Source organism: Lissotriton vulgaris, chromosome 12 (genome assembly GCF_964263255.1).
Source record: "Lissotriton vulgaris chromosome 12, aLisVul1.2, whole genome shotgun sequence".
Lineage (NCBI taxonomy): Eukaryota > Metazoa > Chordata > Amphibia > Caudata > Salamandridae > Lissotriton > Lissotriton vulgaris.
The window spans coordinates 5,476,641-5,498,225 of NC_141700.1; the positions used below are offsets into that span (position 1 = coordinate 5,476,641).

At 46.7% G+C, this 21,585-nt stretch overlaps 1 protein-coding gene across 1 annotated transcript in view; it reads right to left on the reverse strand.

Annotated features, from left to right (window-relative positions):
- Positions 1 to 299: 299 nt before the first annotated feature.
- LOC147673019 (RNA-binding protein 3-like) overlaps positions 300 to 21,585 on the reverse strand; it is a 53,515-nt gene continuing 32,229 nt past the window's right edge. The window contains exons 6-7 of the mRNA XM_086946688.1: positions 21,019 to 21,078; positions 300 to 1,263 (exon numbers count right to left, since the gene is read on the reverse strand). Coding sequence (XP_086802814.1) covers positions 21,021 to 21,078 — 58 coding nt within the window. The 3' untranslated portion in view covers positions 300 to 1,263; positions 21,019 to 21,020. The remainder of the gene's footprint in view (positions 1,264 to 21,018; positions 21,079 to 21,585) is intronic.

A 21,585-nucleotide genomic window follows, 5' to 3' on the forward strand; every position in this document is an offset into this window, starting at 1 on the left:
AAATAGAAATCTGTTTAGATATACCAAGTAGTGTTGCAGGGATTCTGCACATACACAGAACTATGCGCAGGAAAACAGGACCTCAGTGAATAGAGGTGCACCAACCTACCACATTAGTACCTAAAATCGCAAACCGACTAGCTATAGTGTCTCATTCGTTCACCTACAAATATCAGAGCTACAAATGATTAGACATCCCAGAACACAACATTGCCGACTCTCTCAAGAATCGCGGGAGCAAGTCATACTCTTTCAGTCACTCACTTGTACTTGTCCACAATGAGAATAGGCAGAGTCAATTAAATAGTTAAAAATGTTTATTTTAACTATCGTGCTCTACAATACAGTATATGAGCCACTACTAGCAGCAAAATGCATAAACTCAGCACAGGTAGCATTGCTACAAATCCATAGAATACAAAGGGAGAAGTCATTTTATAAAGACTGTGGCAACTAGGGCATTTAGGCCAGACCACCCTCCCCTTGTCTAGAAGAAGTTAATTTATATAAAGGACAATCTCTGGGCTTTTGACAGCAGACCCCATACCTTAAAGCCTGGATGTAGGATTTACATCATAGGAACAGCAGAGCTCTTCCCCATGGAACGGCTTTCTCCAAGCGAGTTAAAACAACATGCTTCAACGTAATAGCAAAGCACAAGGTTTCAATACTGCAGCTGTGTGAAGCATGTTTTGTCTAGGTGCTAGGGACTGACAGGAACAGAATAACAAGGGGCATTGTTGATCAACCTGCACATCGTGTTCAGACTAAACTCCAGGCACGCAGCAGAGAGCGCAAAAGCAGCCCATTCTAATGTGAAAGGCACAAACGGAGTCTTGCAAAAACAAAGTCATGTAGTAACGTGAGCAAAAGCAGCATTATGGCAGCGAAGCTCATGCTAACTTAGCAATGTCGACAATGTCCCCAGGCGCCATATAACAGTAGGTTGTCCTTTCTTATGTATAAGCACGCAGGACTCCCTCCTGCTTTGGTACACTAAAGCATGGTTATAAAAAGCACTGAAAAGTAATGAGGCACAATGATTCTGGGAAACGATTAAGTGTTCAGCAATAAACAAAGTTGAACGCTACCTACTGCGAACAGGCCACATTGACACTAGAGGCCAGCCTGTTCTACAAGGATTCACACAACCATGTTAAAAGTATTCGGGTGGACTACTCGGCGCTGCTCCAAGAATCTTTCTAAATCCGGCCAGTGGAAGGATGATCTTGAGTCGAGAAGGACTGTAACACGTGAGGTGAGCTGAGGACAAGAAGCAGGCAACATATTGTAAAGGCACTTGAGAAAACAGATCGGTAAAGCATTCAGTCCTAATATGTCGTCGGGTAGAATACCCCTGTGGGAAAGCTTTGCAGCGCAGCACTATTAACAGCATTCACTCTTAGTAAGGTGTAAAACAGAGGGCTGTACGGTGTATCATTGTCCAATAGCATTCACTCCTATTAGGGTGTTGGGCAGAAGGCCCACAGGACATTAGGTGTTGGCTGCACCAATCGCATTCACTCCTTGTAAGGCAAGAGTAGAAGGCCCTCAGTGCACTGGCAGAGAGGTGCACCAGTATCATTCACTCCTAGTAAGGGGAGGGGCAATAGGCCACCAGTGCTCTGGTTGTACAGCGCACCATTCTCCGATATCATTCGCTTCGAGTAAGGCGTAGGTCATAAAGCTCAGTGTGCTGGCTGTATGGTGCACCAATATCATTCACTCCTAGTAAGGCGTAGGTCATAAAGCTCAGTGCGCTGGCTGTATGGTGCACCAATATCATTCACTCCTAGTAAGGCGTAGGTCATAAAGCTCAGTGCGCTGGCTGTATGGTGCACCAATATCATTCACTCCTAGTAAGGGGAGGGGCAATAGGCCACCAGTGCTCTGGTTGTACAGTGCACCAATATCATTCACTCCTTGTAAGGCGTAGGTCATAAAGCTCAGTGCGCTGGCTGTATGGTGCACCAATATCATTCACTCCTAGTAAGGCGTAGGTCATAAAGCTCAGTGCGCTGGCTGTATGGTGCACCAATATCATTCACTCCTAGTAAGGCGTAGGTCATAAAGCTCAGTGCGCTGGCAGTATGGTGCACCAATATCATTCACTCCTTGTAAGGCGTAGGTCATAAAGCTCAGTGCGCTGGCTGTATGGTGCACCAATATCATTCACTCCTTGTAAGGCGTAGGTCATAAAGCTCAGTGCGCTGGCTGTATGGTGCACCAATATTATTCACTCCTTGTAAGGCGTAGGTCATAAAGCTCAGTGCGCTGGCAGTATGGTGCACCAATATCATTCACTCCTTGTAAGGCGTAGGTCATAAAGCTCAGTGCGCTGGCTGTATGGTGCACCAATATCATTCACTCCTTGTAAGGCGTAGGTCATAAAGCTCAGTGCGCTGGCTGTATGGTGCACCAATATCATTCACTCCTTGTAAGGCGTAGGTCATAAAGCTCAGTGCGCTGGCTGTATGGTGCACCAATATCATTCACTCCTTGTAAGGCGTAGGTCATAAAGCTCAGTGCGCTGGCTGTATGGTGCACCAATATCATTCGCTCCTAGTAAGGCGTAGGTCATAAAGCTCAGTGCGCTGGCAGTATGGTGCACCAATATCATTCGCTCCTAGTAAGGCGTAGGTCATAAAGCTCAGTGCGCTGGCTGTATGGTGCACCAATATCATTCACTCCTAGTAAGGCGTAGGTCATAAAGCTCAGTGCGCTGGCTGTATGGTGCACCAATATCATTCACTCCTTGTAAGGCGTAGGTCATAAAGCTCAGTGCGCTGGCTGTATGGTGCACCAATATCATTCACTCCTTGTAAGGCGTAGGTCATAAAGGTCAGTGCGCTGGCTGTATGGTGCACCAATATCATTCACTCCTTGTAAGGCGTAGGTCATGAAGCTCAGTGCGCTGGCTGTATGGTGCACCAATATCATTCACTCCTAGTAAGGCGTAGGTCGTGAAGCTCAGTGCGCTGGCTGTATGGTGCACCAATATCATTCACTCCTAGTAAGGCGTAGGTCGTAAAGCTCAGTGCGCTGGCTGTATGGTGCACCAATATCATTCACTCCTTGTAAGGCGTAGGTCATAAAGCTCAGTGCGCTGGCTGTATGGTGCACCAATATCATTCACTCCTAGTAAGGCGTAGGTCATAAAGCTCAGTGCGCTGGCAGTATGGTGCACCAATATCATTCACTCCTTGTAAGGCGTAGGTCATAAAGCTCAGTGCGCTGGCAGTATGGTGCACCAATATCATTCACTCCTTGTAAGGCGTAGGTCATAAAGCTCAGTGCGCTGGTAGTATGGTGCACCAATATCATTCACTCCTAGTAAGGCGTAGGTCATAAAGCTCAGTGCGCTGGCTGTATGGTGCACCAATATCATTCACTCCTAGTAAGGCGTAGGTCATAAAGCTCAGTGCGCTGGCTGTATGGTGCACCAATATCATTCACTCCTAGTAAGGCGTAGGTCATAAAGCTCAATGCGCTGGCAGTATGGTGCACCAATATCATTCACTCCTAGTAAGGCGTAGGTCATAAAGCTCAGTGCGCTGGCAGTATGGTGCACCAATATCATTCACTCCTCGTAAGGCGTAGGTCATGAAGCTCAGTGCGCTGGCTGTATGGTGCACCAATATCATTCACTCCTAGTAAGGCGTAGGTCATGAAGCTCAGTGCGCTGGCTGTATGGTGCACCAATATCATTCACTCCTAGTAAGGCGTAGGTCATAAAGCTCAGTGCGCTGGCAGTATGGTGCACCAATATCATTCACTCCTAGTAAGGCGTAGGTCATAAAGCTCAATGCGCTGGCTGTATGGTGCACCAATATCATTCACTCCTAGTAAGGCGTAGGTCATAAAGCTCAATGCGCTGGCTGTATGGTGCACCAATATCATTCACTCCTAGTAAGGCGTAGGTCATAAAGCTCAATGCGCTGGCTGTATGGTGCACCAATATCATTCGCTCCTAGTAAGGCGTAGGTCATAAAGCTCAGTGCGCTGGCTGTATGGTGCACCAATATCATTCACTCCTAGTAAGGCGTAGGTCATAAAGCTCAGTGCGCTGGCTGTATGGTGCACCAATATCATTCACTCCTAGTAAGGCGTAGGTCATAAAGCTCAGTGCGCTGGCTGTATGGTGCACCAATATCATTCACTCCTTGTAAGGCGTAGGTCATAAAGGTCAGTGCGCTGGCTGTATGGTGCACCAATATCATTCACTCCTTGTAAGGCGTAGGTCATAAAGCTCAGTGCGCTGGCTGTATGGTGCACCAATATCATTCACTCCTAGTAAGGCGTAGGTCGTGAAGCTCAGTGCGCTGGCTGTATGGTGCACCAATATCATTCACTCCTAGTAAGGCGTAGGTCGTAAAGCTCAGTGCGCTGGCTGTATGGTGCACCAATATCATTCACTCCTTGTAAGGCGTAGGTCATAAAGCTCAGTGCGCTGGCTGTATGGTGCACCAATATCATTCACTCCTAGTAAGGCGTAGGTCATAAAGCTCAGTGCGCTGGCAGTATGGTGCACCAATATCATTCACTCCTTGTAAGGCGTAGGTCATAAAGCTCAATGCGCTAGCTGTATGGTGCACCAATATCATTCACTCCAAATAAGGCGTAGGTCATAAAGCTCAGTGCGCTGCCTGTATGGTGCACCAATATCATTCACTCCTAGTAAGGCGTAGGTCATAAAGCTCAGTGCGCTGGCAGTATGGTGCACCAATATCATTCACTCCTTGTAAGGCGTAGGTCATAAAGCTCAGTGCGCTGGCAGTATGGTGCACCAATATCATTCACTCCTAGTAAGGCGTAGGTCATAAAGCTCAGTGCGCTGGCAGTATGGTGCACCAATATCATTCACTCCTAGTAAGGCGTAGGTCATAAAGCTCAGTGCGCTGGCTGTATGGTACACCAATATCATTCACTCCTAGTAAGGCGTAGGTCATAAAGCTCAGTGCGCTGGCTGTATGGTGCACCAATATCATTCACTCCTAGTAAGGCGTAGGTCATAAAGCTCAGTGCGCTGGCAGTATGGTGCACCAATATCATTCACTCCTAGTAAGGCGTAGGTCATAAAGCTCAGTGCGCTGGCAGTATGGTGCACCAATATCATTCACTCCTAGTAAGGCGTAGGTCATAAAGCTCAATGCGCTGGCTGTATGGTGCACCAATATCATTCACTCCTAGTAAGGCGTAGGTCATAAAGCTCAGTGCGCTGGCTGTATGGTGCACCAGTATCATTCACTCCTTGTAAGGCGTAGGTCATAAAGCTCAGTGCGCTGGCTGTATGGTGCACCAATATCATTCACTCCTAGTAAGGCGTAGGTCATAAAGCTCAGTGCGCTGGCAGTATGGTGCACCAATATCATTCACTCCTTGTAAGGCGTAGGTCATAAAGCTCAATGCGCTAGCTGTATGGTGCACCAATATCATTCACTCCTTGTAAGGCGTAGGTCATAAAGCTCAGTGCGCTGGCAGTATGGTGCACCAATATCATTCACTCCTTGTAAGGCGTAGGTCATAAAGCTCAGTGCGCTGGCAGTATGGTGCACCAATATCATTCACTCCTAGTAAGGCGTAGGTCATAAAGCTCAGTGCGCTGGCTGTATGGTGCACCAATATCATTCACTCCAAATAAGGCGTAGGTCATAAAGCTCAGTGCGCTGCCTGTATGGTGCACCAATATCATTCACTCCTAGTAAGGCGTAGGTCATAAAGCTCAGTGCGCTGGCAGTATGGTGCACCAATATCATTCACTCCTTGTAAGGCGTAGGTCATAAAGCTCAGTGCGCTGGCAGTATGGTGCACCAATATCATTCACTCCTAGTAAGGCGTAGGTCATAAAGCTCAGTGCGCTGGCAGTATGGTGCACCAATATCATTCACTCCTAGTAAGGCGTAGGTCATAAAGCTCAGTGCGCTGGCTGTATGGTACACCAATATCATTCACTCCTAGTAAGGCGTAGGTCATAAAGCTCAGTGCGCTGGCTGTATGGTGCACCAATATCATTCACTCCTAGTAAGGCGTAGGTCATAAAGCTCAGTGCGCTGGCAGTATGGTGCACCAATATCATTCACTCCTAGTAAGGCGTAGGTCATAAAGCTCAGTGCGCTGGCAGTATGGTGCACCAATATCATTCACTCCTAGTAAGGCGTAGGTCATAAAGCTCAATGCGCTGGCTGTATGGTGCACTAATATCATTCACTCCTAGTAAGGCGTAGGTCATAAAGCTCAGTGCGCTGGCTGTATGGTGCACCAGTATCATTCACTCCTTGTAAGGCGTAGGTCATAAAGCTCAGTGCGCTGGCTGTATGGTGCACCAATATCATTCACTCCTAGTAAGGCGTAGGTCATAAAGCTCAGTGCGCTGGCAGTATGGTGCACCAATATCATTCACTCCTAGTAAGGCGTAGGTCATAAAGCTCAGTGCGCTGGCTGTATGGTGCACCAATATCATTCACTCCTAGTAAGGCGTAGGTCATAAAGGTCAGTGCGCTGGCTGTATGGTGCACCAATATCATTCACTCCTTGTAAGGCGTAGGTCATAAAGCTCAGTGCGCTGGCTGTATGGTGCACCAATATCATTCACTCCTTGTAAGGCGTAGGTCATAAAGCTCAGTGCGCTGGCTGTATGGTGCACCAATATCATTCACTCCTAGTAAGGCGTAGGTCATAAAGCTCAGTGCGCTGGCTGTATGGTGCACCAATATCATTCACTCCTAGTAAGGCGTAGGTCATAAAGCTCAGTGCGCTGGCAGTATGGTGCACCAATATCATTCACTCCTTGTAAGGCGTAGGTCATAAAGCTCAGTGCGCTGGCTGTATGGTGCACCAATATCATTCACTCCTTGTAAGGCGTAGGTCATAAAGCTCAGTGCGCTGGCTGTATGGTGCACCAATATCATTCACTCCTAGTAAGGCGTAGGTCATAAAGCTCAATGCGCTGGCTGTATGGTGCACCAATATCATTCGCTCCTTGTAAGGCGTAGGTCATAAAGCTCACAGTGCGCTGGCTGTATGGTGCACCAATATCATTCCCTCCTAGTAAGGCGTAGGTCATAAAGCTCAGTGCGCTGGCAGTATGGTGCACCAATATCATTCACTCCTTGTAAGGCGTAGGTCATAAAGCTCAGTGCGCTGGCTGTATGGTGCACCAATATCATTCACTCCTAGTAAGGCGTAGGTCATAAAGCTCAATGCGCTGGCTGTATGGTGCACCAATATCATTCACTCCAATTAAGGCGTAGGTCATAAAGCTCAGTGCGCTGGCTGTATGGTGCACCAATATCATTCACTCCTAGTAAGGCGTAGGTCATAAAGCTCAGTGCGCTGGCAGTATGGTGCACCAATATCATTCACTCCTTGTAAGGCGTAGGTCATAAAGCTCAGTGCGCTGGCAGTATGGTGCACCAATATCATTCACTCCTAGTAAGGCGTAGGTCATAAAGCTCAGTGCGCTGGCAGTATGGTGCACCAATATCATTCACTCCTAGTAAGGCGTAGGTCATAAAGCTCAGTGCGCTGGCTGTATGGTGCACCAATATCATTCACTCCTAGTAAGGCGTAGGTCATAAAGCTCAGTGCGCTGGCTGTATGGTGCACCAATATCATTCACTCCTAGTAAGGCGTAGGTCATAAAGCTCAGTGCGCTGGCTGTATGGTGCACCAATATCATTCACTCCTAGTAAGGCGTAGGTCATAAAGCTCAGTGCGCTGGCAGTATGGTGCACCAATATCATTCACTCCTAGTAAGGCGTAGGTCATAAAGCTCAGTGCGCTGGCTGTATGGTGCACCAATATCATTCACTCCTAGTAAGGCGTAGGTCATAAAGCTCAGTGCGCTGGCTGTATGGTGCACCAATATCATTCACTCCTAGTAAGGCGTAGGTCATAAAGCTCAGTGCGCTAGCTGTATGGTGCACCAATATCATTCACTCCTAGTAAGGCGTAGGTCATAAAGCTCAGTGCGCTGGCTGTATGGTGCACCAATATCATTCACTCCTAGTAAGGCGTAGGTCATAAAGCTCAGTGCGCTGGCTGTATGGTGCACCAATATCATTCACTCCTAGTAAGGCGTAGGTCATAAAGCTCAGTGCGCTGGCTGTATGGTGCACCAATATCATTCACTCCTAGTAAGGCGTAGGTCATAAAGCTCAGTGCGCTGGCTGTATGGTGCACCAATATCATTCACTCCTAGTAAGGCGTAGGTCATAAAGCTCAGTGCGCTGGCTGTATGGTGCACCAATATCATTCACTCCTAGTAAGGCGTAGGTCATAAAGGTCAGTGCGCTGGCAGTATGGTGCACCAATATCATTCACTCCTAGTAAGGCGTAGGTCATAAAGCTCAGTGCGCTGGCAGTATGGTGCACCAATATCCAATGGCATTCACCCCTAGTAAGGCGTACGGCAGAAGACTCATAGTGATACTCATTTACAGTGCATGAGTATCAACGGCTTCACGTAAAACATAGGACAAAAGGCCCACAGTGCACCGTCTGTTCACCAGCATTCACTCTTGGTAACGCACAAGGCCCTCTATGAGCCAGGCCAAGTGAACCACCATCTATTAGCATTCAATCGTGGTAAAGTGTAAAGCAAAAGGCAAAAGGCCTACTGTGCACTGCACAGTGCACCAGTACTTAGCACTCACTTCCAGTACGGTGTAGGGCAATAACTACAGCATGCAGGTTGTACCCTGAAACAATACCCCATTAGCGTTCAATGCTTGTAAACTGTAGGGCAGAAAGCCAAGAGTGTGCAGGTTTTCGGGCCCACCAATAGCATTTATCTATGGTATGGCTTTAGCATGCATATTTTAGGGTGCACTAAGGGTCGGAAGGTTTCACTTCTAGTTAGAGGAAGGTGGAATGCACACAGTATGTGTGTTGTGCATAGCACCAAAACGATTCACCCCGAGTACGGTGCAGGCAAGACCTACAGTACTCCGGTAGTGAAGAGCCCCAAAACCAAAAACGTTTTTGGTTCAAGTGAGGAGCAAGGTTGGAGCTGGAGGCCCACTGTACTAGTTTGTTTGCAGCACTAACATCCATTTACTTTATTTATTTTATTTATTAAGTTTTAGTGTTCACTGCACAGAGCACCAGTACTCTTCTAATGAGGTATAGAGCAGAAAGTCTGCGATGTGTCCTCTGTACAGCGCGTGAATAGCATTAATCCCTGGGGAGGTTTAGAGCAGGATGCGCACAATATGCGCTTGGTATCAGGCACTAACTTCCAATGGAACAGGTCAGTGGGACAACAAGTTTTGCTGCAATAACATGTCCCATGCACACGCTTAAGTGTCCAAATGAGAGTTCATTCTAGAATCAGAGCAAACGAAAAGAAATGTTTGAATATTGTTCCTTGTTGTCTTTTATTCAAACAAAAAACATCCAGAAACACGTGTTTCGTCTCTCGGGGATTACCCCTCGACTTCTTCTGGGATGGAAATAACATGATAGGGATTCTATCATCATCAAAGTTTCACAATGAACAAGCATTTGCAATGCAACAGGTCTCGCATTTACACAAGTTTGAGCTATTGGCATTGTAAATGGCAATGCATTTTATTTATGTTAAAAATAAAAGTCATTTGGCCAGATTCATCAATGTCCCAATTTGCGAGTCCTTAATAGCGATTATTAAGGAATCGCTATTAAGGACTTGCAAATCGGGATTCATGTAGAAATCACAAAATAAATTGCGATTCCTACAGCCTCCTTATTTGCTAGCAATTTGCTAATCGCAAATAAGGTTGCGATTTCAAGGGTGCCAGGGGTGTCCAAAGGACACCCTGTAGCACCCCTGAAATGTCAATGTAGACTGGTGTTGCGCACACACATGTCCAAAGGACGTGTGTGTGTGTAACATCCAACTTAGAAAAATGCACTAAAGTGCATTTTTCTAAGTTTTCGCAATTTACCACGATGTCTGACTTTGCGGTAAATAGCGGCCAAAAATAGCGAATTCGCAATTTAAAAATGGTTAATGAATTGCATTTAAGGAATCTCAAATAGAGATTCCTTAAATGCAATTCCTCGCAATTTAGCGATTTCGCAATTAGCGATTTCTGCATTTTGGATGATGAATCCCAAATGCAAAAATTGCGCTCGCAAAGGGCCAGATTCTCAGACCCTGGCCCTTTGCGAGCCCATTTTCTTTGAGGAATCTAGCTGATTGTTATTTGCAATGTCAATAGCTCAAACTCGTGTAAATGCGAGCCCTATTGCATTGCAAATGCTTGTTACACTTGCTAACATGGTCTGTGTATAGGTTGCACCTCATTAGTACCAAATAAACACCCAAATATTGTAAAAAGCAGCAGAAAGGTGAGAAGGCAACCTTTGCCAAGGGCCCTCCACTACAGAGCAACACATGTCGCTGTGATTTAGCAATCGTTGAACCGTTTGAGATAGAAACCATTTTTTTGTGTTAGAATCTACAAATTATGTAGCAGATGATGGGTTATCTGGCAAATGCGGCAACACCAAAATGACACAACCGCATCATTCTCGTGGTCCATGTTATGGGACATGTAGTTTACCCTTTGCGGCTCAAAGTAGGGGCTGAAGTCCCAGCATGCAAAGGGCAGTTAGCCAGAGAGCTAGGGCTGGCTGGGAGTGTGGCCTACAACACCGGCCTTCTCAGCCGCGACGGTGATAAAGCTTGAATGAAACATGAGCAAGCCAGGGTTATGGTGCAGGGAATCGGACTCTCACACAGCCAGGGTAAACCCGCAGGTGAAATCTGTCCTGGGCGAGTTTTCCTTTCGGTTGCAGCTGCAACCTGTGTGAGCCGAGGGAGCGGCCTGCCAGCAGCTATGCATGGCATGTAAGCGAGCTCCTCTGTTTGCTTGAAGGGTGGGTTAATTACTGCCCACCCCTTTAACAGTGTCAAGGCCTTGATCTCACCAGGCCAGCTGGAATGGAGCAGTCTGTGCCCAGGGCCAGAGCTCCACCTCCCAGCAGCGCTGCAAGAGGCACAGGGAGCACAGGTTACTAGGCACTACATCACGGTGTAGTACAATTCCACAAACCAGCTACCTCTCAATCACTTGATACAGCGCACAGACCATCTACCTCTCAATCACGTGTAACAGCCCTCAGACCAGCTACATCTCTGTGACTTGTAACAGCCCACAAGCCAGAAACCCATCAGCCCCTTATAACCGTCCACAGATCAGCCACCTCTCAATCCTTTGTTGCCTGTATCCTTGCCTGTGACCTTGTGCAGCTCTAAGCTAACCTTGGCTAGGTTTCCACTATACAAATTCCGCAGACATACCTGCCCCTGGTTGTTTCTTTTCTTAAGATATTCCAGGTAGCGCTGCTCGGATCACAGAGCGCCTCCGAGCACTTCGCAAATACCATTTGTATTGTATCTTGAGCCCCTCTGACACGAGTTGCTTTGTTTATGAACATATTGAATGAGGTGTGCTGCTGAGACCAGATGACTGATGCTGCTGGTGACTGGAAGAGCACTTGATGGCACTGGTATCACTGCTGTGATCTGCAGCCAGCTCTGTGGTTTTAGCCAAGACCGCTAGACATGCTGGGACTTGTAGTTCCTCTGTTTTCAATATGTGTTTGGGCCTTGAGGTGCTAACACCGTCTGAAGCTCATCCTCGTGACATGTGGGCCAGGTGACTGCTGTGATTTCCTGGGCTTTTTTCAGTCCGCTTATTTTAAGTTTAAGCCGCATGGAAAATTGGGTGATTGGCGCAGAGCGGGCGTTTGTTGGGTCAAACGCCAGTGCCCTTTTAGAAACAGCAAGCCTCAGGGTGCCACGGTCAACCCAGTGGAGTAACGTTAAATGATGGGGCCCCCATACAGAATGTGAAGAGGGACCCCTGAGTCTCCCATATTCCCCAAATATACATTGGTTGTGAGGAATGGGGCCCTTCTGAGGGGCTTGGGCCCCCTGCGCCACGCCCCAGGGGCTGCTTAGACGCCAGCTCACATCTCTTCATTTTAAGTGTCTGATTCCAGGAGCTTGTCCGTCTCGCCCCTTATCCAGCCAGCGCCGAGGACTACCGTCAACCTTGGGCAGGGACGGGCTCTACAGCCGGAGTGTGCACGTCTTCCTGGTTTTGTCTGAGGACAGGGAAAAGCCTGTAGGGCTGGGGCACAGACCCGAAAAGACGCCCTTTATCAGACAAAAAAGCCTTGAGTGATACGGCTTATTGTGCCTTTCGGCAGGACCTGGGGCGCCAGAGCAGCCGTTCTATTTATAAATCCGTTTCTAAAAAGAATATACCAGTGTTATCTTAAAGTTCTTTTTGACCTCCGCCCTACTAGTTTTTGACATTAATGTATACATTTTATGACGTTTTATTAATGAACCCAAAAGTTTGACAGAAAACGCTGATAAGGAAAAGTTAGCCTTTTGGCCAGCGCCTTGAAGCCCTTCCCGCGGTCACCTGCTCGGGCCATGCTCTCGGGGCACCGTGGATTTGCTTCTACGAACCGTTATTTTGTAGTACTTTACTCTCATTCTCACGTCAATCACTGATTTACACCAGACCTTGACCAGGAGTCGATGCTTGGGTGTGTCTGTCCTGGAGTTTGGAGAAAGAAAATATGGGGAAAGCCACAAATTCACTGGTATGTCGATGGAACGAACCACCTTTCCAGGCAGTACCTGTCCCAAAACACCCGCCCCCACCCACTGGGAGAGGTCTTGAAACTTAAAGACAACACGTTTAACTACTCAAATTTCAGAGTAAATATGTTAATTTTATATACTCCTGGAGCAACTTCTTCTCGCGATCCATGGCAGACGGGATTACTGAGTCAATGTCAAGTCACTGTTATCTTTCAAAAAGCAAAAGTAATTTACTTTCAAAATACAAGTCAAGTCAAGTCAAATAATGCTTTATTCGAGGTTCACTCATTAAAGCAAGTACATAGAACAAAAATTAACAATCATTTACAATCGTTGCTATTAAAAAATAAGACTTTCAATTAAAATTAAGACTTGATAATAAAATACAATTTAGATGCATTTACAATGTAAAATTCTATGCATAAATTTTTTTTTAAACGGTACAAGTATAAAAATTTGTGAGAGTAAAAAGTTTTAGATAAACATGACAGTATAAAATGCAGACCGACTAACTAGAAGAAACACAATCAAGTGGCTATCAGTCTCTGTCTAATAGACCACGCCCATCCAAGGTACTTGGCTGTAGCTATCGCTAAAGGCATTAAAGTGCTTGTGCGAATGATACGTAAGGCAACAGTACTACTGGTGGTACCTAGATTTTTGCATGTTGGCGCTAGCCAAATACGTCTTGGGTCAGAGTACGGTGTACAAGAAAATAAGAAATGACCGGCTGTTTCTTTGGTGGCACCACAAGCAGGGCAGCTATCGTGTAATCCACCTCCCCACCTTCCCGTCAGTTATCTAAGTGGGAGCGCTCCTGCTCTTAGTTGGAAGAGGAGCTTTCTGTCGCCTGGTCTTGTTATAGCGTCCCAGTACGGTTCAAGGCAGGGATATAGCTTGGCTTCTAGAAATCCTCCAGCCATGGACACTGCACAAGAACTACTCCAGGTACAAACAGCTACCTTCTCCCAATAGATTTCTTTTATGATTCTTTTTGTTGGGAAGGGGGTACCCGCTGGATCTTCCCACAGTGCCTGAAGACCAAGTTCGCTCAGGGTTAGACTAAGAGTTTTAAGCCATCCGATTTTGTGGAACTCATCCCTTTTGATGATATCTAGAAAACCCTCGGCATAATGAGAAAGCCAAGTCTCCCACCGCTTTTCTGCCCAGATCGTACCTGAGAGGCACCAGTGGGGTACTCTTGGGGACACCAGTGATGGCCCGGAAAAACTTGTTTTCCGAGGTTTGGAGTGCTGCTACCTTCTCAAATCCCCACAGCTCAGCACCATAAAGTGCAGAGCCGAGAGCCTTAGCTTCATGTACCTGCAATGGTGGCTTTATTGGTCTAGTCAAAGATTTTCTATGTTCTAGACCAAGAGCGCCAGCCAATTGCCTATACCTTAATGAAGCAATATCTATATGCTGGGACCATCTGAGATCGTTAGATACATGGATTCCCAGATATGTAAAAGCATCCACTACCTCTAAAGAACGACCATTCATAGTTAACTTGGATTTAAAGCTACGGTGGGGGTTAAAAATCATAAGTTTTGTTTTGGTCACATTAACTTCTAGACCATGCTCCCCACAAAATTAATCAAAAATAGACAGAGCACGCTGTAGACCGCTCGGCGTCTTAGATAAAATCAACGTGTCGTCTGCAAACATCAAAATAGGAATTTTAGTGCCAGCTAATGAGGGAGCATCCACATTCGAAGACAACATACGTGCAACAACCCCATTGATATATAGTGTAAAAAGTGTGGGCGCCATCGAACACCCTTGCCTGACGCCACGCTCAACTGGGAAATCTGCCGTCACCATTCCCTGGCCCCCCACTGGATCTTAGCGAAGTTAGCTTCGTGGAGCCTCATTATCATTGTCAACAGCTCTTCAGGAACTCCCTGATTCCTCAACACCAGCCACAGCTTGGACCTAGGTACTAGGTCGAAGGCAGCCCGCAAATCGACAAAAGCCGCGTACAGGCTGCCCCCTCCCAGCAACACAGTCCTCCACTGGAGTAAGGTGAAGCGGAACACCTGATCGACCGTACTGGTAGACCTTCGAAATCCTGCTTGGAATTGGGACAGGGCGTTGTTCTCCTCGGCCCAGTCAAGGAGCCTGTTTACAACTAGACGACCAACTACCTTTTGTATGGTGTTAATAAGGCTTATGGGCCTGTAATTTCCCGGCTGGGATCGGTCACCTTTCTTAAACACAGGTAATATTACTGCACCCTGCCAGGATGTTGGTACGGTTGTGCCCCGAGCGATTGCGTTGGTAAGGGGATAAATATACTTGCACCATCGCTCTTTGTCATTAATAAAGATGTCAGCTAGAACACCGTTTAATCCTGGGGCTCTGCCACTGGGCACTGTGTTGAGGGCCGTCATTATTTCTTTAGTACTAAAAGAGTCATCTTTATAGTAAACAGGACTTAAGTCGACCACCACAGTGGCATGGTGGGTCTCAGCATATTGGGGCTTAAAATATTTGACCCACTCCTCTTCTGGCACATTATTATTGGGAGGTTCGGGTCGTCCCTCTCTGCCCCATTTTACGATATTCCAAAAATGCCTGGAATCTTTCCTATCGCTTGCTACTTTTAGTTCTAACCAGTGGAGCTCGTCGCATGCTTTCTTTACCTTTATTATACTATCCTTGTATTCCCTTCTGGCAGATCGAATAGCCATAGGTTGCCTCCCTTTAATAGCAGTTCCTAGCGCTAAACGGGTCTTCCTGCATTGGGTATTATACCATTTTGCCTACTTACGGGGTCCTTCTTCCTTGCTTCTCACAGGTTTTACAAAATGGTTCTTAATGGCACAAAAGAGAGTATCATGAATTGCAGCTACACTGCTTGAGCCTGGATTGGACAAATTAATTTGTTCAATGGCCAATATTGCTTTGTCAGCTTCAAAGTTAATGCTAGCAATAGCCTGTTGGTTAGTCACAACATGAGCCCATCTTAACCTGCGCATGTCATTTGAAGGGACAATCGGAGACGGAAGAGCGCCCTCAGTGTTAGAGACCACATTGGTAGAAGTCCACCATTTGTGCTCTACACACAGTGGGTTGTGGTCGCTCTCAATCCGCCATTTGACCTCCATGTCACAAACCAGGGACCATATCTTTAAACTACATAAAACATAATCAATTCTACTTCTGTGCCGCCCATTGTCGAATGTACAGGACCCAACCTTATCACTCAGAGTCCTCCCATTTAATGCTCGCAGACCCTTTTCATAACAAATGGCATTCAGACAGATGACATCCTCGGACCAACGGGAAACTGATTTTAACTCTAATTTAGGGACTCCCCATTGCCTATCTTCTTCATACCCAAGGAAATCATCGTCGATTGACAAGGGTTCAAAGGTTCGGTTTAGGTCACCAGCAATCACAATGTTGTTTTCTTGGGAATGGGTGTCAAGGAGGGAACCCAAGGCCGCTAAAACCTCTCACCTCCCACCCCTGCTACCCCTAACATAAACATTGTAGATATCAAGATGACCCAAAATACCTGAGTCTACTCTGATGAGTTGTATGTCTCTGTTTCTGGTATCTATGACCTTGATAGTTAACGGAAGACTCTGGCGGACCCAAATGGTTAAGCCACCCATAGGTCTCTCCTTTGCACCCTTGGATGCAGGCACAGAATAATTTAGGTATCCCTGGACAAAAGATGGTTCACATAACCATGTCTCCTGAAACATGTACATAAAAAACTATTAACAAAGCTTACCCAATCCTGAGAGTCTTGTTTGGAACGCAACCCTGCAATGTTCCATGAGACCAACCTCCCCAGACCCTCATTGTTGCCACCAGGGGATTTAGATGTAATAATTACAGGGGTAAGTGTGGACTGGCCTTGATCGGATACACTTGGCATCTCTAGATGTGAATTGGTTTTAAAACCAGCCCTATTCGTGGTATCACTCTTTGAAATAGAGCTCAGTGGAGAGGTAACATCCCGCAATGCAATCCCTGCGGCCTCTGCAATTACTGGGACTTCCATACATTCCCCACCATTCGGGTACCACCAGATTTCCGCTGTCTGACATCAGTAGTACCGCTGTTTGTCAATCATTGTTGTCTAACCCGGAACAATTCCTTACATTTACTTTTCCTACGGTATTTGGAATTGGATACAAAATATGGGGACAGGTTTTCCTTAATTGGATCTGTGATTGAGATGGGGCACTGGATCTAAACTCCAATGTAAAGAGGTTGTCAGCAAGGAATGCAGATTTCAGAGTTAACTCTATAGAGTCACATGAGAAATTCGGGGAACTTAACCTTTTTGCCTCTAAGATGTCCTCCCTGATTACCGAGCGGCATCCGCTATCATAACGTAGCCAATGGATAGCCTTGTTAGTTAGGGAGTCTTGGCGCTCGCTGGTACCTAACTTCGAAGGCCTTAGTTTGGGAACATTGGTCATATATATTGTGTTTCTTTTATAGTAAGCTTTATTAGAGAACGAATTCCCCCTGTTCCGGGGGTTATTGTCCGTAACATTTGTCTGGCCCACAACCACCCCTAATGGTTTTGCTTGTAGACTAGCTAGACCAAGCGTTTTTTCCCTTGCCTCTTTTCGACTGCCCTCTCTTCCCCAGGCTTGGGTTGAAAACCCTTCCTTCCTGTCTTTCGGGAGTGGCGGGCCAGTACTCAAACCAGCGACTTTCCCCGTATTCTGTTCACTGCGCTTATTCAAGCTTTTAACTAGGGGTACTTTAATTGCATCGTGGGTTTTTGTGGGGAAAAAATTTCGCGCAGCAGGTTTATCATTAGATGTTAATCTAGTTAGCCCCTCGCATTTGTCATTGACAATAGAAGTTAAGCTAATGACCAAAGCCCTCAGAGACTCTATTTCATCCCGTAAAAGTATAACAAGGTTAGTCAGAGCACCAACTTCCACGGGTGGTGCCTTGTCCCTGCTATTATCAGTGATTGAAGGGACAGGGGGCTCATTGTGGATTTCGGCCAGTACCTCAAACCTGTTGCCAAGAAGTACTTGCGAGACGGGTGGCGGAGGCTGGTTTACGCTCTCGGGGTCAAGGTGGATAGGCAAATCATCATTATTGAGAGTCTCGACAGATGGAGTTAAACAATCCCCAGATAGGTTAATCATGCTATCCTTGAGTTTTCTTTTGGCCTTAAACATTTCTGGGATTGTTGTTGGGAGTGCAGCGGGGTCATTTACTTGCTTTGAGGGAACCCATCCCTTTGGGCTCGTGGCAATCTCACTCGTACCTCCTTGATCAGTCACAAGAATATCCCTGCACTCATCCACAAGAGCTTCAATACGGTAAATTACATTATTTCCGGCTGATTGGTTTGTCTTTTTTGATGATTTCTTCCCCTTATGAAGCTTCGAGGGATTACCAGGTCCGTTCCCCCCCTCCATTGCTTTACGTTTCCCCATGGAGCCTATAGAAACTTCCGCTAGAATATCAACAAAATCCCGAGACGTTCCACTTACAGTATTGATGATGGATATCTTCTAGTTAGATAGTTGTTAGGGATTTGGCCCAGCCCGGCCTCGGTCGGCCACAGATGGCCCGCCCTTTGCCCGGGCTTAGCCCGGCGCCGTCCGCGCGCGTCCCGCGGGCCGGAACCATGTGATGGTAATATCCGGTTTGGTGGGGGCATGGCCTGGTAGCGATGGTGCCTCTCGCGCTCACCCCGGTGTTCTCCTCGCTGTTTGCTGCTCAGGCGCTGCGTCTCCCGCAAAGCGGGAGACGCGAGGTCGAATTAAAGGGCCTGGCTTGGTGGGGCGTGGCCGGGTAGCGCTGGAGCCTCTCGCGCTCACCCCGGTGTTCTCCTCGCTGTTTGCTGCTCAGGCGCAGCGTCTCCCACGAAGCGGGAGACGCGAGGTTGAATTAAAGGGCCCGGCTTGGTGGGGGCGTGGCCGGGTAGCGATGGTGCCTCTCGCGCTCACCCCGGTGTTTTCCTCGCTGTTTGCTGCTCAGGCGCTGCGTCTCCCGCGAAGCAGGAGACGCGAGGTTGAATTAAAGGGCCCGGCTTGGTGGGGGCGTGGCCGGGTAGCGCTGGTGCCTCTCGCGCTCACCCCGGTGTTCTCCTCGCTGTTTGCTGCTCAGGCGCTGCATCTCCAAACAACAGTGTGCATACAAACTCCGAGGACTCAAGCAGTGTGAGGGAGTCCCCGGGTACTAACTTTATCCTGCAGCGCAACCCAGTGGCCAAATTGCAAAGTAGCAGCAACGTCGTAAGAAGCATTCATCTCGGACGTAGGTTCTCAGGCTAATTAAACAAGACACATAACAGATGGCCCCCCCTAAAGATAAGAAATTGAAGAATAAAAAAAAAAAAAAAAAAGATAACAAATTGCTTCGTAAAAGTCGTGAAGCAGACAAGCCTGTCTGGGTGGGCCTGGATGAAAGGGAGAAAGGGCAGTGGCCCAAAAGCATAATTTTCAATGGGAAGCCAGCGTTTAGCATAAACGCTGGTGCAAACCAATGAAAATGATGGGCGGGGCTTCAAGTCCCCTTCTGAAATCTGCTCTCGCACAATATCTCTTGCTGACCGAGCAGCGCTTTGCGCTGCAACGCCAGGCGAGACCTAAAAACATTTATGGTGAGCACATATCACCACCATTCAGAAAGGTGAACAACTTTTCACCTTAGAGTGGGAACCCTTAAAGCACCATTCAATACAGTTTGTTATGTTTCAAAATTTAAATTTAAAACAACTTGTGCACAGATCTCCTCTTTGAAGATTTAATGCAAATTAAAAGGAAGTTTGAGTAAATTGACCAGCCGGGTCGGAAATATTAGCGGCAGAGAGGTGAGATACACCTTTGGTTTTCGTAGAGTATTTGTTGGGAACTTATCAACGTACTTGACCATAGGTTCTTACCACACCACCTTTTTCATTAATTTCAGGTGTTGAGAATTATACTTACAGGAAAGAACAGGTAGGACCCGCCCCTTCACATGCTTATGAATGTCACAGTACACTTGTTACTCTATGATCGCATATGACTTTTGGACATAGTGCTCATGTACTAAGTGGACTTCAATGTGGGTTGCACAAGTTGTTTTATTTTTTAATTTTGAAATACAACGCACTTCATGTCTCACCGCCATATGATGAATGTGATCGACACTTATTATGCTTTCACTCCACTATACTGTGTTTCCTACAGTCAGTTAAACACTGTATTGAATGCGGCTTTAAGGATTCCCACTTTAAGGTGAAAAGTTGTTCACCTTTCTGTAATGTGGTGATAAGTGCTCACCACAGATGTTTTTTATTGTGTAACTTTGATGATGATACAATCCCTATCATGTTATTTCCAGCCCTGAAGAAGTCGAGGGGTAATCCCCGAGAGATGATACAATCCCTATCATGTTATTTCCAGCCCTGAAGAAGTCGAGGGGTAATCCCCGAGAGATGATACAATCCCTATCATGTTATTTCCAGCCCTGAAGAAGTCGAGGGGTAATCCCCGAGAGACGCAACACGTGTTGGCTGGATGTTTTTTGTTTGAAAAAAAGACAAAGAAAAGACTACAAGGGGCAATATTCAAAAATCTCTTTTTGTGTGCTCTGATTTTAGAATGAACTCTCATTTGGACACTTAAGCGTGTGTATTGTACATGTTATTGTTTACTTGGCGGGTCTTTTCGCCCTGTGCTATTGGGGGTCCTAGGGTGTTTTCTCTCATCTTTTGCACTGCATGACTCTAGGAAGTAGCTCACAATACGCTAAATAGGACAGGCGCCAATTTCCCTGTAGGATTAACACCCACACCATATAAGTAAACAAGTGTTGCTAGTGGAAGGGCCTTTGCATTACTCCAATAGTCACCGAGAAAAGTCCACCCCCTCCCTTTTGTGGTCCAATCGTTATTACTTGAGTAGCTTTGGGGGGGAAAAAAAAACTTTTGAGTATGGGAGTCATCCAGTTACTTGAAGGATGATCATATTTGCAGATTAAAAGAGATTCAATAGGCATTAAAAGCTAGAACTAGGGAACAAAGGAATGAGTGGAGTTTATTGAACACTAGAACAGGACTGACAGCAGTGTCGGAATAAAACACAAGGCACCACAGGAAGGCACTGCATCCACAAATAGTACCCCCTCAGTCCCCACCAGAAGGGCCCTGCCTACACTGAACAGGTCTTTGTCCAGCAAGGGGGCTCTCTCAGTTTGCTCCAGGAAGGACATACATACTATGAAGGAGATCACTTAATCTCCATTCATCCATGGTGAGCACCCTACGTACACGGGCCTGGGTCTCGGGGGCAACAAAGAGGGCGCTGCGTACATGAAACGCCCATGAGGGGGGCCCTGCACACACATTTGGAAGAATGTATGGACCTCATGTTAAATGGTCTCATCTTATCTTACATTCGCAATAAGCAGACAATGAAGATTTAATTTACCATTAGTTGTAACGGCCGCTGTAGGATCCTCCTGACTGCCCGTAGCCCCCACTCTGGCCACTGAAAAAAGAAACACACAAGTCTTATGATGAAGACAAGCAGAACAATATCAGCCAGACCCCCTCTCAACCCCACCACCACCAACACCCAAGACCAGCTTCAACAAGGACGGTCTACCATGTGCATTGACACTTAGGGTCCCAGACAATGTTCCCTCTAATTGTTTCCTCTGTGTGCAGCAAGGAAGGCCGTCTGTGCACTGCAACCATGGCTTTGTGCCCAGCTCACCATGCAAGCGAATCCTTTCCTCAAATGCAAGATATTCAAAAGAGGCAAGGAGCCCCCAGAGAGTACAACTGTAGGGAGTAAGGCACCTTTTTTCAGTGTGCTGTCAACTGAGTGGCGAATCCATTAAGATGTATATTAAAGAGCGACAAAGACACTTAAGCAAGTACTCTGATGATTTTTAAATAGTTCAAGATGAACAACTAGAAAACTTTTGGCCAAGTAGCTCTCCATTCAGATCAACTTTAGACTTTCATTGATCTGTTAGTAGCTCCCCAATTG